We start from the raw sequence: 14,417 nt of genomic DNA, 5'->3' as shown, positions 1-14,417 counted from the left end.
TGTGTGTATATCTGGTAGTTGATATCTAGAAAGGATTGCATACTTCTTTTAAAGCGGTGAGATATACCATATTTAATTTGACCGTAAAAAATAGTCTAATATATTGAACATTTTTAATAAACAGCAATATAAATATAATCAAGAAATTCCACAACACATAAAAAACGAATATTTTTTTTGCTTTGCTACTAACTGGCAACGCGTTCAGTCACTGTTTCAAAAAAAGTTTGCTACGTGGCGAGCAAATTAAAGTGACTTTATAATTGAACTTTAATAAGTTTTTATACATAATAACTAAATTCAATTGATGATAATAGTTTTAAATGCTATAAAGTGCTAGCCAATTGTTTAGTATGGTTAATAAATTTAAAAACTTGAACTATCAATAACTCTATATTTTAAGCGGAGGGCTGTAGGTTTCCACCTATAATCAGGTCCTCAAATCGATAGTTTTACTTGTTTTTATGTAGGATCGGAACAAATGTATCGCATATCGCGTATAATTCAAGTAACGAGTAAAAAATGTAAATTAGAAAATTCAGAAATTTTTCATGGGAGTCTATATAAACAATAAATTTTTATGCAATCAAGTTTATCAAAATCAAAGTAGTATTTAACTGCATAATTAAAATATTAAAGTTTAAATAAATAATAGCAGCTAATAGGTAGACAGACCATACGGCTTCTACCTCACGCAATGTGTTGGCGCAAACAACCAGCACTATAAACAGAACCCCTACGGTTCTAAGGAACTGACCAAGGCAACATCACTCAAACAACAACTGGTCACCTAGCATAAGCGGACCAAATGGGAGGAGCACTTGAAGACCTGCAGCTTCGCCACTGGTGTGAGTAAGCTCTGTATGAATGAAATAAGTTCTGAAGCCGGATAGTATCTACTGACTACACCGCAAATTTAGAACTTCCTGCATTTTGTGGTTTGCTATCCGAACAAACCAAGCAATCTCTTCATATCGTTTTCGATGCCGCAGCGACCACCAAGAGCGAGTCTTTGACATTCCCATGGCAGCCGGTTCTACCTTACCGGAATGACTCAGGTTTTTTCCCGGCCAAGAGCTGCCGCCCCAGTATACTAGCCCTGTCTAGTAAACCGTATATCACCCCACCCCTTACGTCACAAGAGCAAATCCTCGCAGCAATCCTGCTCCAAATGCTTCTCCTCAGGGCTGGAATCGAATCCAATCCTGGGCCAGAAGTATTCTATTGCTGCGTCTGCCACAAACGGCTTCACCCGAACTCCACCTCGGTTAGGTGTAACAAGTGCAACGGGTGGAGCCACCTTAACACCTGTTCAGGCCTTAAGTCACACAGGGAGTGGTCCACACGCTATGTGGCCGCGTGTTGCTCCCGCCAGCAGGCGTCTGATGCCTCCACGGCTACTACTCCCCTGATAGGCCGGCACTACCAACCGCCACCACAACCCACACCTCCACGGTGAGGAGCCTATCGGAGCAACACAACTCCCCCTCAATCCCTCCCCTTCCTTCCTGCTCCAACCCCAGTGCGGGGACAAACCAGCAGCTCCTGGTCCCCCGCACAGTCTGTTCCGTGTGCGAGACCGTAATACCTCGGAATCTGGTATCAGTCCAATGCATATAGGTGCGCTCATCAGAGGTGAAAACCGATTGGTTGTAGGTGACTTCAATGCGCATCACGATCTTTGGTATTCAAGCCTGCCAAATGATCGTCGGGGCAGCAATTGGCAGAGCAGATAGACGATTCGACATTCAGCACTGTGAACGACGACGCCCCCACCACATTCCCATGGCAGCCGGTTCTACGTTACCGGAATGACTCGGGTTTTTCCCGACCAAGGGCTGCCGCCCCAGTACACTAGGCCTGTCTAGTGTATCATATATCACCCCACCCTTTACGTCACAGGAGCAAACTCTCGCAGCAATCCTGCTCCAAATGCTTCTCCTCAGGGCTGGAGTCGAATCCAACCCTGGGCCAGAGGTATTCTACTGCTGCGTCTGCCATAAACGGCTTCACCCGAACTCCACCTCGGTTAGGTGCAATAAGTGCAACGGGTGGAGCCACCTTAAGACCTGTTCAGGCCTTAAGTCGCACAGGGAGTGGTCCATACGGTATGTGGCCACGTGTTGCTCCCGCCAGCAGGCGTCTGATGCCTCCACGGCTACTACTCCCCTGATAGGCCGGCACTACCAACCGCCACCACAACCCACACCTCCACGGTGAGGAGCCTATCGGAGCAACACAACTCCCCTTCAACCCCTCCCATCCCTTCCTGCTCCAACCCTAGTGCGGGGACAAACCAGCAGCTCCTGGTCCCCCGTACAGTCTGTTCCGTGTGTCAGACCGTAATACCTCGGAATCCGGTATCAGTCCAATGCAATTCCTGCAATGGCTGGTGCCATTTTCGGAGATGTTCCGGCCTGCGCACCACCCGTGAGTGGACAACTGCCTACGTTGCCCCCTGCTGCAGAGCTCTGCACCCACTACCGCCCCCGGAGGCGCGGCCGCCCACCACCATCAGGCCGCAACAACCACAGTGGATTGCGCAGCAGGTCCAACGTAGACAACCCCACGCGTCCCTCACCCCCCGGATTACACAGACCTCACCGAGAAGCTTCAAGCTTCTCCAGTTTAACTGCAACGGACTTACGAGTAAGGTCGACGAGATAGTTGACTTTATGAGCCGGCACAGTATTAAAATAGCTGCGGTCCAAGAAACAAAGGTCATCTCTGATCGCCAGGGATGGCTATAACGTGCACAGACACGATCGCGAGCGAGACAATGGTGGTGGCCTAGCGTTTATAGCCCACCACACAGTGCAGTATCGTCTCATCGATGAAGGAATCGACCGCAGGGACAGCACCTTAGAATGTCAAGGCATAGCTGTCCGGTCAGGCGATTCCGAGCTCGAAATATTTAACGTATATATACCCCCTGTCACCTGCTGCCCGGCAGGATATCACCCTGATATAGGTGCGCTCATCAGAGGTGAAAACCGATTGGTTGTAGGTGACTTTAATGCGCATCACGATCTTTGGCATTCAAGCCTGCCAAATGATCGTAGGGGACAGCAATTGGCAGAGCAGATAGACGACTCGACATTCACCACTGTGAACGACGACGCCCCCACCAGGGTAGTAGGCAATTGTAGCAGCTCGCCTGACCTAACAATAGCTAGCGCGGGTCTGATAAATAGCATAACGTGGCAACCTATGCTATCGCTTGCATCAGACCACTTGCCCATTATCGTCTCGATTGAGAGACCTGCCGACTTCGTTTCCGCGAATCACCGGTCCTATTTTAACTTTAAAAAAGCTAATTGGTTCGGTTTCACGGAATTCACCGAGGACACCTTCGCCGCTCTTCCCATCCCCACTGATGTGCGCGTAGGCGAACACGCATTCCGCAAGGTGCTCACAGCTGCGGCTAGCTTCATTCCAGCTGGAAGTTGTAAGGACATTCGTCCCCATTTCCCAGCCGAAGCAGCCAGCTTAGCAAACGAGCGTGACCACCTACGCCAGGCCGATCCCGGGGATCCCCGCATAAGGGATCTCAATTTGGAGATCCGGCAACTGGTAAATCAACATTAGCGGACCAAATGGGTTGAGCACCTGAAGATCTGTAGTCCCAGTAGTGGAGCACAACAAACTGCTCAGCAAGCAGTTTCTGCTTGGATGTTACCGCAGGTTTCACCTCTGCAGACACCTGCTTGAGCCTGAGCCGCCTCCCAGGCACGTCAGGAGACACCTTTTAGGCTACGCTGACGAAAAACAAAACTGACCGCAACCTACTGAACCGGACAGTATTTAGACAGTCAATAAACGACATCCACCGGGAGACCGTCACCACCTTCGTGAACTCCCATCCTGTGAATGACGTAATCGGAGTCCGACCACCACCTATTGCAGACGAAGAGCTCCTGCTTCCCCGTGAGACTCGTGTAACACTGGCAAAACTACGTTCTGGATACTGTAGCAGGTTAAACTCCTACATATCCAGAATCGACCCCGACATTCCAAACACATGTCCGGCATGTGAAGGTACCACGCACGACACTAACCACCTCTTCACATGTTCGTCAAAGATAAATTGGTATTGCGTCAGTTATATGGGAGATGTTCTCATAAATAAAAGTTCCGTCCAACCGATGTTATTGTCGTTATCCTTCCCAGTAATACTTATGCAGGGACGGTGACACTAATCAACCAATGGTGACGTCAATGGTCGTCGGAGCTTTTTGCTTACCCTGAATCGCCGAGTGGCTGAAATATAAAAATGCACAACTTTTTAAATTGGCGTTTCCTGAAGCGTAGTCAGTTATAATCGACAAAAACTAGGCCGGCCGTGTAGCAGATTCCGTCTGTAGGTTAGCAGGTTCCTAATTTTTTTTTAAATTTCTTATTCAAGATATGTGGAGGCGCGATACCGATTAGGACAATGCGATGCCAGCGAGGCTAAGCAGAATAACCGGAACGACCCGGATTTGTATCCGGCCAAGGATTGTCACTTTAGCAGCATCACCGTATATGTATGGGGAATGTCTATGCTGCTACAACAACAGGCTAAGCAGAAAGTGTTCCATAGGGTAAATATGTTTAAGTTTTCATGATACTATTCTCCAGATATCCGGAACAAGAGGAAAGTTGCACATCTTTGTCGGTGCGAACCAGGTTGGATTTGTTGTGAGCGGGTATGTGCGATTGGCTATAGAACCACAATCGATGTTAAATTCGTCATTGGTAAAACACCGGCTACGCCTACTAAACTGAAATCATCCCGATCCTCGCAGACTGTGCTGCAATGGTTATACTTGTCCCAGCGAAAGTACAATGCATTTTTAGACCATACGTCACACGTTCGGTAAGTCCACCGAAGTTTAACTGTGACAGCAGATTGACAGAGTTCCAACTTTCTAAAGCAGAATGAACAGTAGTGGCATATCATGGCAATAAATTGCTCAAAAACGTTACTAGAGACAGCCATAAGGACTATTATGTGTGCAACCAAGCAGTGTAATTATCCAGTTCGACAAATTTAGTTCATATACGGAGTTGCAACGAATCATAGCCTGGATTCTTCAAGCAATAATTTTATTTCATGTTTTTCCAAACAGTAGGGAAATGCAAGTATCTCAGAGAAGAAATCGTAGATTTGACTGCGTTACGAAGAGTCCACGTATGAGTTACCGCCATATTTAGATCAGAGTGGCATCCGGTGCTTAAGTGGTCGCATCAACGAAGCTTCTCGAACCATTTCAACGAAGTTATGTTGTATATTGCATCGATAAAGCACCAAACCATCTTTGATGGGTCAGTTGTCTACTACCCGCGAAACACCGTAACACCGTTTCTACACACGTTCACTTACATTGGCATAGATTTTTTTGGATCATTTAAAGTTGCAATCGGAAAGCGTAGAGAGAAGAAATGAAGAGTATTATTTATTTACTTGAGGGTGCGAGCTGTACACATAAAGTTGGCGGAGAATTTAACAGGGTATGTTAATACCTATTATTTAATTTTTAGTTCCAATTAATAATATTAACTATTTCGATTTCGATTTATCGCAATTTTTGTTTTACGTTAGATTTAAGAACTTTATTTTTAACTTTGTTGGGTTGAAAAGTCCCGGGCCTAACAAATAGATGGCACTCGTCTTATTGCATTCACCTCTTTTTCAATTTGTAGTAACCTTAAAAAGACAGCTGTTAACTTCCATGATATTTTGTTTATTAGTTCGTGAATTATTGTGCCAAGAGTGACGCCACATTTGTTATTTTCAAAACAATGGATCAAAAAGAATTTCGTGTTTCAGAAATACCGTTCAAGCGAAGTAATGGCTTGAAAAGTGTTGTAGGGACTCCGCTTCATCAGGATCAACAATAAAATGATGGTTTGTTGACTATAAACGTAGCCGTAGAGACACCGATCATGCACATTGCAGTGGAAGTCCAAATTATGCGATAACACCAGAAAACATTAAAAAACTCCATAAAATCGTTTTGAATGATCGAAAAGTGAAGTTGCGTGAGTTGGCTGACATCGTAAAGATATCAAAAGAACGTGCTGGCTTTATATTGTATGAGCATTTGACTATGACCAACCTCTGTTCAAGGTGAGTGCCACGGTTGCTCATAATTTTGTTTCATCAAGACAAGGCACACTGTCACAAGGCACCGAAGAATTAGAAAACTACAAGTATAAATAAATGAATTGAACTTCGAATTGCGCTCACATCCATGCTAATTCTAGATTTCGCTCCCAGCGAATACTGCCTGTTTGCGAACCTAAAAAAATGATCGCCAGTAAGAAATTTCGCTAGAATGAAGAGAAATGTTAGAGCGGCGCTGGAATGATTGCGTTGTTTTTGATGAAAATTATGTTGATGAATAAAGATAATTTTGAACAAAAAAAGTGTTTTCTTTGTTCGGTCCGGGACTTGTCAGGCCATATCGCACCCTAAATACAAAAGGGTCACAACTCAAAATGTTGCTTCTGCTCAAATATGAACGAGACGTTATCAATAAAACGGTCCGCGGATGACATATGGCAAAAATAATTTTTTTGTTTTTTGGTAGGACTGTTATAAGCTTACATGGCAAATTTCAGCGTGATATGTCACATAGTTTGTTTTCTGTGCTACTGTAAACAAGTCAAGCTCGAGTGTGGAAAATTTTGAGTTGTGACCGTTTTGTATTTAGGGTGCGATATGTTAAAAGACAGTCTTACAGATATCTCATTAAAAAAAAAGATAAATAGTTTTTCTTGTAGCTCATTTTTATATATTAATATTTTTTTGTTGTATCTATACTTTTATTGATTTTGATTCTCTAAAAAATCTATACTTTTATTGATTTTGATTCTCTAGAGATATCCATTCTAAGGTGTTTCCTTCATTCTTGCGGGGACAAGGAATCGCTATTCTGCACTTATTCCAAAATGAACAAAACTTGTAATGTAAAAATCTTTTTATCTACTATAAATTATAAAACTATATAACTTTGTTGTTTTAGCAGTTACCTTGTCTAAATGTTCGCTGGGCTAACAATAACTTTATATAGTTCACTTCAACGATATTTAAGTTCAATAATCAATAAACGCAATTTTTTACACTTTTTCTGCGAGTTCCCTAGGGTTCCATACGGACCCTAGGATGAAACTTTCATAATTAGAATTACTCTTCCCGATGTGGATAGTGCGCAGTAACAAACACCCTCCCCCTCCACTTCTCATCCACATACTATGTGATCATTATGGAAAATTTCATTACTTCAACAATAAATTATTCCGAAACTAAGTGAAATAATATATTCTTATTTGGAATTGTTCTTGTTTCACCACATATCCTCCCCACTACTCAAGCGGGGATACAATATTCTTAAGCCAAACACATGCATTAGAATATTAAATAATCGATTGATTGTATGGCCAAAGCAAATGGATACATACACTTTTGCTTTTGGGTCACGCTTCATATATTATTGTTTTCAACTTACCAATAGATGACAGTCCGTGCGAATCGCACAATTTTCCTGAATTAGTGTTAATATTCTGAACAATTGGTTGCTGCAATAACTGAGTAGAGACCTGTGAAAGCGTTTGCTGACCCTGGCCTTGAGATTGTTGATTGAGCATCTCGACTACTAAAAATCAATAATGTCGAAGACAAAATATACATCAGTGATTCAAATTTCTTATTAACTATTTCACGTACTTATCACTTGAAAAAAATAAAAACTTCCACCGATAACCCCAAACTTTATCAATAATAAACATTTAACATTACTCTTATTAAAGATCTATTTGAAAAGTAAAGGGTTACCATGCCTCACCTTTCTAAATCAGGAAGACTTGCAAGACCCTTACAATATGTTTACAACCAACAACTAAATGCACGACCGAATTTTCTAAGGGTGTGTTTCGGATGTACACTATCAATGTGTAATTCAGTTAGCGTATTAAACAAAATTTCAAGTGAAAACACCCTTATTCGTTTTTTTTTAAAGCCTAGGTGTGTTATAATGTGAGAACTTAAGCGTATTGGCTGGGTTACTGTACCGAATTAGAAAATTTATAGTAACATTAAAACCAATAGAAAATCAAAAAAACAATATCTTTAAAATATTATATTTTTTAGCTGGTGAAAAAAAGAGGCCTTAGGATTTAAAAATATCGAAAATAATGCAAAAGCTATACACATAAGATGGAATAAAACTCCACTTCTGATAAGTCATATTTTATAAAAGCATTACTAGACTGGGTCGCAAAATCATGTTTTAAGGACAAAAACTGATACTCGTAGAAAATACATTTTATTTTTACTTTTTCCATGTTTCAGCTTTTCTTCAAAAAATTTTATTTTTACTGAGTTGGGACAGCGAGGCTAATCGACTTCAGAAAACAATGCAGGGTTACAAACACTGCAAATCTATGGAGGTAGAGGACGGCAATGTAGACGAATATGTGTTCCAGGTGAAAGCTAAGGAAACATCGGCCGAAGTGGAAGAGAGGGCAGAGTCTCCAGGACCAACAACAGGCATACGGATGAATGTAATGATGGCACAGTGAACTAGTCTTAAAATAGTTCATAGAATCCTGCGTCACGTATGGGCAAGTGAAGATGGATATCATTCTTGTAATCCGCATATAATTCCTAAGTCCAGAATTACATCTGTGTTAGAGGAATTTCATAATGGGTCACGCGGAGACCATGTGGGCATATCTAAAATGCTGGAAAAAATTAAGCAGCGGTTGTACTTCCTGAATTGGGAGCAATTAGTTGTTTAATGGGTTCGAAAGTCCGCGTCGTGTACAACAATGAAAGGACTAGAGAGAGCAGTCGTGGAAAATTATAGGAATATCATTATAGTGAGTGGTCATGCATGTTCCCAACTAGTGACTCCGGCAAGAAATATGTACTTTTCTATTCAGTAAGTGGCCAGAAGGGTACGTTTTCCTAAACGAACAGTCCAGGTTCTATGGAGTTGCATTTTGACGTGATAACGTCTTATAATTCGTTTTAGCCGGCTGCACGCACGAAAAAATGTGTCGTTACCTTGCTCATTTGTCGTTACCTTGCTCATTTATCGTTACCTTGCTCATTTGTCGTTACCTTGCTCATTTGCCGTTACCTTGCTGATTGTCGTTACCTTGAATGAACTGCAAGCGAAAACGCGGAACGAACGACAAAGCAAACGAACGGCAACGTTCGACATCTTGCTCTCTCCTACTTAAGTGAGCGTATATGTGTATGTACATATATGCGCATATGTACATATATAAATTCACGTATTTGTATTTGCATATGCCTTCTTATTGATTATTATTAATTTGATTTACTTGAAGAATTTAAAATAAAACCAAGTTTGTTAATAATACCTGTTGTTTTAATGTTATTATTATTAATTTTTTTATTATATATGAAGAAAAAAATGTATGGTAATATTTACCATATACCTTATAAGATATGTTGTATACTAATACACACACATATACAATTTCGCGCAATTTTCAAAAAGAACAAATCTATATGTAAAGATGCATACATGTCATATGGACATATCAAATATACGAATCTATTCCGTACGCAAGCAAATGTAAGCTAATGTGCTTGAACTGCAAGCGAGAGCGCGGAACGAACGACAAAGAGCACACTCGGCCCCCGCGTTCGGCAACGTTCGACATCTGGCTCTGTCCTACTTGAGTGAGCATATATATGTATGTATATGCGCATTTGTATATAAATTCACATATTTGTATTTGCATATGCCTTCTTGCTGTGTGCATGGTAATGAACCATTTCTCTGTTGAGAATAGGACGATGATAGAAAAAGTAGGAAATGAAAGGGAGTGTTTCGAGTGTAAAGTGTCTTGAAAAAGGCAAATCGATGATGGTGCCTCTTAGTGTTGCTGACTTATTAACGTCTGATGCACAATTGAAATTGAAGATATCTTTCATGAATTTGATTAATGTTTCGTAATTTTTCACGTTTGTGTAAATGTAACTTGACCTATTCCATTGCAATTCCATTTACCTCCTCCTCTATATCCATACAAAATATCTATCAAACAAATAAAATTAAAATTTTGTTTTGAAAATTGCAACCATTCCATCAATATTTTCTTATGACGTTGTCACGTTAAACTATCGTCAGTAAACCGACTTTACAGACAACCGACGGAAATACTTCGGTTTAATAAACACCTCTTAGGCTACATTTGGGTCGAACAATTTGATGTATATCGGGGACGGTAGGACATGAGGTGAGGAAATCTGACATATAGTAGCATGAATATTCGCGAAGCCACCGAGAGAATTAGATATTTAAACAAAAACATGAATTCGCCATGATACCAGAAGGCAAGACAGTAGCTGCCACAAAATATGAGTTACCACTTCTAGAAATTACGATAATTCTTAAGCAATTGTATGCAACCAAAATAGCGTACGCATAGGGTATTCAGTTGTAAGTTGAGCCTATGAGCTTGTGCTGCTTTGAAAGTTCAATCTTGTAAGGGCCCTGTGAATTCTCTTCTTTAAGCTATGGCGACACGCCCATGCATGTGCTGCGCAGCAGTTTATATGCGTGCGTGTCGGGTGACACACCTACTTGTTTCGTGTCACACATACATACTTGTTGTCGGCCTTTGCATGATGAAAATCCAAAATTTTAGTTTTTTTCGCCGGCAAGCGTCATGCACCCGACACGCAAACATATATTCTGCTGGACAGTAAATGCATGAGTGTGCCGTCGTAGGTTTCGAGATAATGTTTGAAAAGTATTGGCCTCTGGTCACTGTCAAGCATTGTTTGATAAGAACTTTATATGTGTGCGTGTCGGGTGCTTGACGCTAATATCTAAAATTTTTGATTTTTACCGACAACAAGAATGTGTGACACGACGCCACCCGACTGCACTAACACATACAAAGCGCAGTCAAGCATGCTGTATCGGCGCCAGAGGACATATAGATGTAAGTTAATCGATACCAAAAATATAGAACTCTGGAACTAAAGGAGTCCATACACAGCAGAAGTGTACTCGTGGCTGTTGTAAAATTTTTTATCGTTACAATAGTTTCGCGTAAAAGATATTTATAAATCAAATATGTGTATTTGGAGCTTTTAATTTTTCACAAAGGCGGCGTCGACTTATAGTGTTCACTGAATTCATATCGATCGAAACTTATTTGGTAAGAACATGTGTTTCTACTGGTACAATCTTAAAAATATAGGGTCCGCCATATAACTTTACGGAATTAAAAATGCTATAAAAAAGAAAGTACTCAATATTGTTCCAAACTATTTTATTTTTTTGAAGTACAATCCTTCCGGTTAATGATGGAACACAACTTCATTCCCATACGATCGGTCCAATTTTTCAACACATTTTCGATTGTATGCGGCTGTATTTCAGCTATGGCATCGCGTATGTTGGTATTCAGTGCATCAATTGTTGCTGGTTCGTTGACATAACACTGGTTTTGGTTGGCACGGTTTTTGGTCGGTCACGCGTTGGTTTGTCAATAAGCAATTCAGTTTCTCTACGCAAAGTAACGCACATACGCTTCATTCGGTGCTTTTCTTCTTCCCATTGCCGTACGTAATTTTCGTTTACATTCTGCAACAATACCATGATTTTCAAAGTAATGTCGCAATATTTCCCAGCGTTCTTTGAGCGTATACACAACCACTTTCGTTCAGCGGAATAATGAAACTAATTTTCTGTCAAATCAGATGACAGCTAAGTGTTAACATTCTTCAAATAATACCTAGTTCAAATCCGTAACGATAGATGGTGGGCCCTGTATAAAACTCGTTTGACACTAGAAGCTGGTATATCATGCCTCAAACACGTACCCGTCCAATCGGCTGGATCCATTACTTGATAGCAGCAGAATGCTCTTGTGGTGTATGGGCCCTTTAATAAAAAGTTTATCGATATTTTTTGGCGTTTGTCTGTTGAATAGAGCAAATAATTAATAGTTTAATAATTTTGATGTTGAACAACATCCAATTATTTTAACTGCGTGTGGATTCAATTTGAGTTCAAGTCCATATCCTGAGAACTTATACGTACAACACTTGGTGGAGAAGCTCTTTTGAGCGTTGGCATATTTTGTTTATTCGATATTAGAGGAAAAAGGTTCACCAGGAAGAATGAATAAAAGATTTGAAAAGCTTAGTGATGCCGAGCTACGGGAACAGCTCACAGCTCTAGGATATCCTAAAATACCCATTACAGAGACAACACGTGGTTTATTAATAAATAGACTGTACAAAACGGCCAAACCGATTGTCAAGCCAACAAATAATCAATTTGTCACACAGCCCTATACAAATTTTGCTCCGACTAAGCGAAATAGACTGCATGATGAGTATGGAAATATACCTTCAACTGATCAAGCTACATCCGGTAATCGCTATACAATACATTCTCCGACTGCATATTATACTGAACCAAAATGTTATCAAACTTTTAAAAAGTATTCACCAGTGTCCGTGAGTGGAGGCCAACGCATGGATCAAAATTTTCCCGTCAGTGATTACACGATTAATAGTTCGCCAGAAATGAATATTTCTCTTTCTACGTGCACAGAGCAACAGTCACATTTAGGTGTTGTAAACAGATTATTAAGTTTCCGCGACAAAACTTTTCGAAAGCAAAAAGTCGGTGAAAATCAATTACAATCCATTTTATCATTGCCCAAGAAAACAAACAAATACCTAAGTAAATCAAAGCGAACGATGTATGATTTTATATCTTATATCAGTAATCAGTCTCGACTAAACCAAAGCTTTAAACCATATCTGTTAGTTGGAACATTCGTAATTTTCTTTATATGTCTGGCTTTTGTTTACATATTTCAAAGTCCAAATAATTTGCAAATTGAAGCGGCAAGTCAAATTCCGAAATGTAATGATGAATTCGGTAAAGGAGATTGCGTCCCCGCAGTGCATGTAGATACCGCTATTAATTTAACAAAGGAAATGGGGAAAATGCTTCAACTTCGATCTAAAAAGTATCGCTGCAGCAACAAAAAGGTCGTAATTGGTGAAACAGAGTTCATAAAATATATGGAGGCAATTGGATACCATCATAAGATGCATATATGGAGAAGAAATTTACTTTTTGTCAAACTGCTTATAAAGCAAAACCCTCAGTGGAAAATTGAAACCATTCAGGGAGAAGATGTCAACTACGCCTTGTCGATTAAAAACCCGTTATTTTGCATTTTTTACACAAAAATTCAAAGTTTCTTTTTGATTATTGGCATAGGTGCTATAATTGCCGTATTAACATGGCTAAGTTTCACCATATATCGTTACATAAAGGCCTGGCGAGTGAATCGTTTTAATATTGTTGAACAGTTTACGACAGATATTGTAAATGAACTTATTTATAGAGCGTCGCTTAGTGAGACTCCAGAAGATCGTGAGATTATCATAACTCATCTACGAGATAAACTAATACCTTTAAATAAGCGTAGTGCTCACTTAAAATTTTGGGAAAAAGCGTTGAAGCTCTTGGAGGCAAACGATAGCCGAATACAATTTGGAGTAAGAATTTGCGATGGAGAAGAATACCGAACTATGAAATGGCTAGGTAATGCAAATTTTAATTCACGAGCAAATGGTTTACTTAAAAAATGGCAAAGCCCAGCGTTTGATTACGCTAATAAAATCGTAAATCCACCTACGTCATGTTTAAAAATTCGTCACATGTTTGATTGCTCAGAAGCAAACATCCCAAATTTAAAGCAAATTATAGAAGCAGCTCTAATAGAAAAAGTGGGATCTCGTTGTTGCATTCAAGACATCCAGATTGATAAGCAGAGTTGCTGCGTTTATGTTCGATGTGGCAGTGTGGTTGATGCTGGTTTAATCCATAATGAAATAAATGGCTGGTGGTTTGACAAACGTTTAATCTCTATTAAATTCTTACGGCTACAACGCTATTTGGCGCGTTTTCCGAACAGTACAAACTCGGCTCCAATACTAAATCAATAAGCTTTCTAGATCATATTTTCTAAAACCTTTGAAAGAGCACATTTTAATTAACTCATTTTCCAAATTGACTATGAATAATTCTACTCAAAGATAATGTGATGAAAGAGGACAGATGTTCCTTACTAATTAAGAAAATATGCTAGCTTTTATTTTTAAATAAATGTATTGTAATTAAGACATTTTTAATTTGAAGTTCTTAATAATACTGCAGATAAAAGGTTGGGAATTCAGCATTGAAAATTCGTAAAAGGTTCTTCTACGTTTATAATCTAATTTTCAAATCATGGATGATTTGGAGTTAGACAACATTACGGTGACGAATTTGATTAATTTTGCTTCGTTTATATGAACGAAAAGAAGATTTGCGCTCACAGTTGTTGTTGTTGTTGTGGCAATATCTTCGCCCTGT

The 14,417-nt window shown here is 40.1% G+C and overlaps 2 protein-coding genes across 2 annotated transcripts in view; one reads left to right on the top strand and one right to left on the bottom strand.

Annotated features, from left to right (window-relative positions):
- Positions 1-7,840, bottom strand: part of LOC129243400 (UDP-N-acetylglucosamine--peptide N-acetylglucosaminyltransferase 110 kDa subunit) — a 31,104-nt gene extending 23,264 nt beyond the window's left edge. Inside the window, exons 1-2 of the mRNA XM_054880376.1 lie at positions 7,712-7,840; positions 7,494-7,640 (exon numbers count right to left, since the gene is read on the bottom strand). Of these exons, the coding sequence (XP_054736351.1) occupies positions 7,494-7,632 (139 nt within the window). The 5' untranslated portion in view covers positions 7,633-7,640; positions 7,712-7,840. The remainder of the gene's footprint in view (positions 1-7,493; positions 7,641-7,711) is intronic.
- A 4,134-nt stretch (positions 7,841-11,974) lies between these two features.
- Positions 11,975-14,187, top strand: LOC129245530 (inner nuclear membrane protein Man1). Its single transcript, XM_054883734.1, has one exon. The coding sequence runs from the start codon at positions 12,158-12,160 to the stop codon at positions 14,006-14,008; it is 1,851 nt and encodes a 616-aa protein (XP_054739709.1). The 5' UTR covers positions 11,975-12,157; the 3' UTR covers positions 14,009-14,187.
- Positions 14,188-14,417: the final 230 nt, after the last annotated feature.

This window comes from Anastrepha obliqua, chromosome 4 (genome assembly GCF_027943255.1).
Source record: "Anastrepha obliqua isolate idAnaObli1 chromosome 4, idAnaObli1_1.0, whole genome shotgun sequence".
Lineage (NCBI taxonomy): Eukaryota > Metazoa > Arthropoda > Insecta > Diptera > Tephritidae > Anastrepha > Anastrepha obliqua.
This window is presented reverse-complemented; position numbering and strand designations above follow the sequence as displayed.

Bases quoted from the DNA above. Each gene is read 5' to 3' on its own strand.
- LOC129245530 (XM_054883734.1), top strand. From the start codon at position 12,158: ATGAATAAAAGATTTGAAAAGCTTAGTGATGCCGAGCTACGGGAACAG.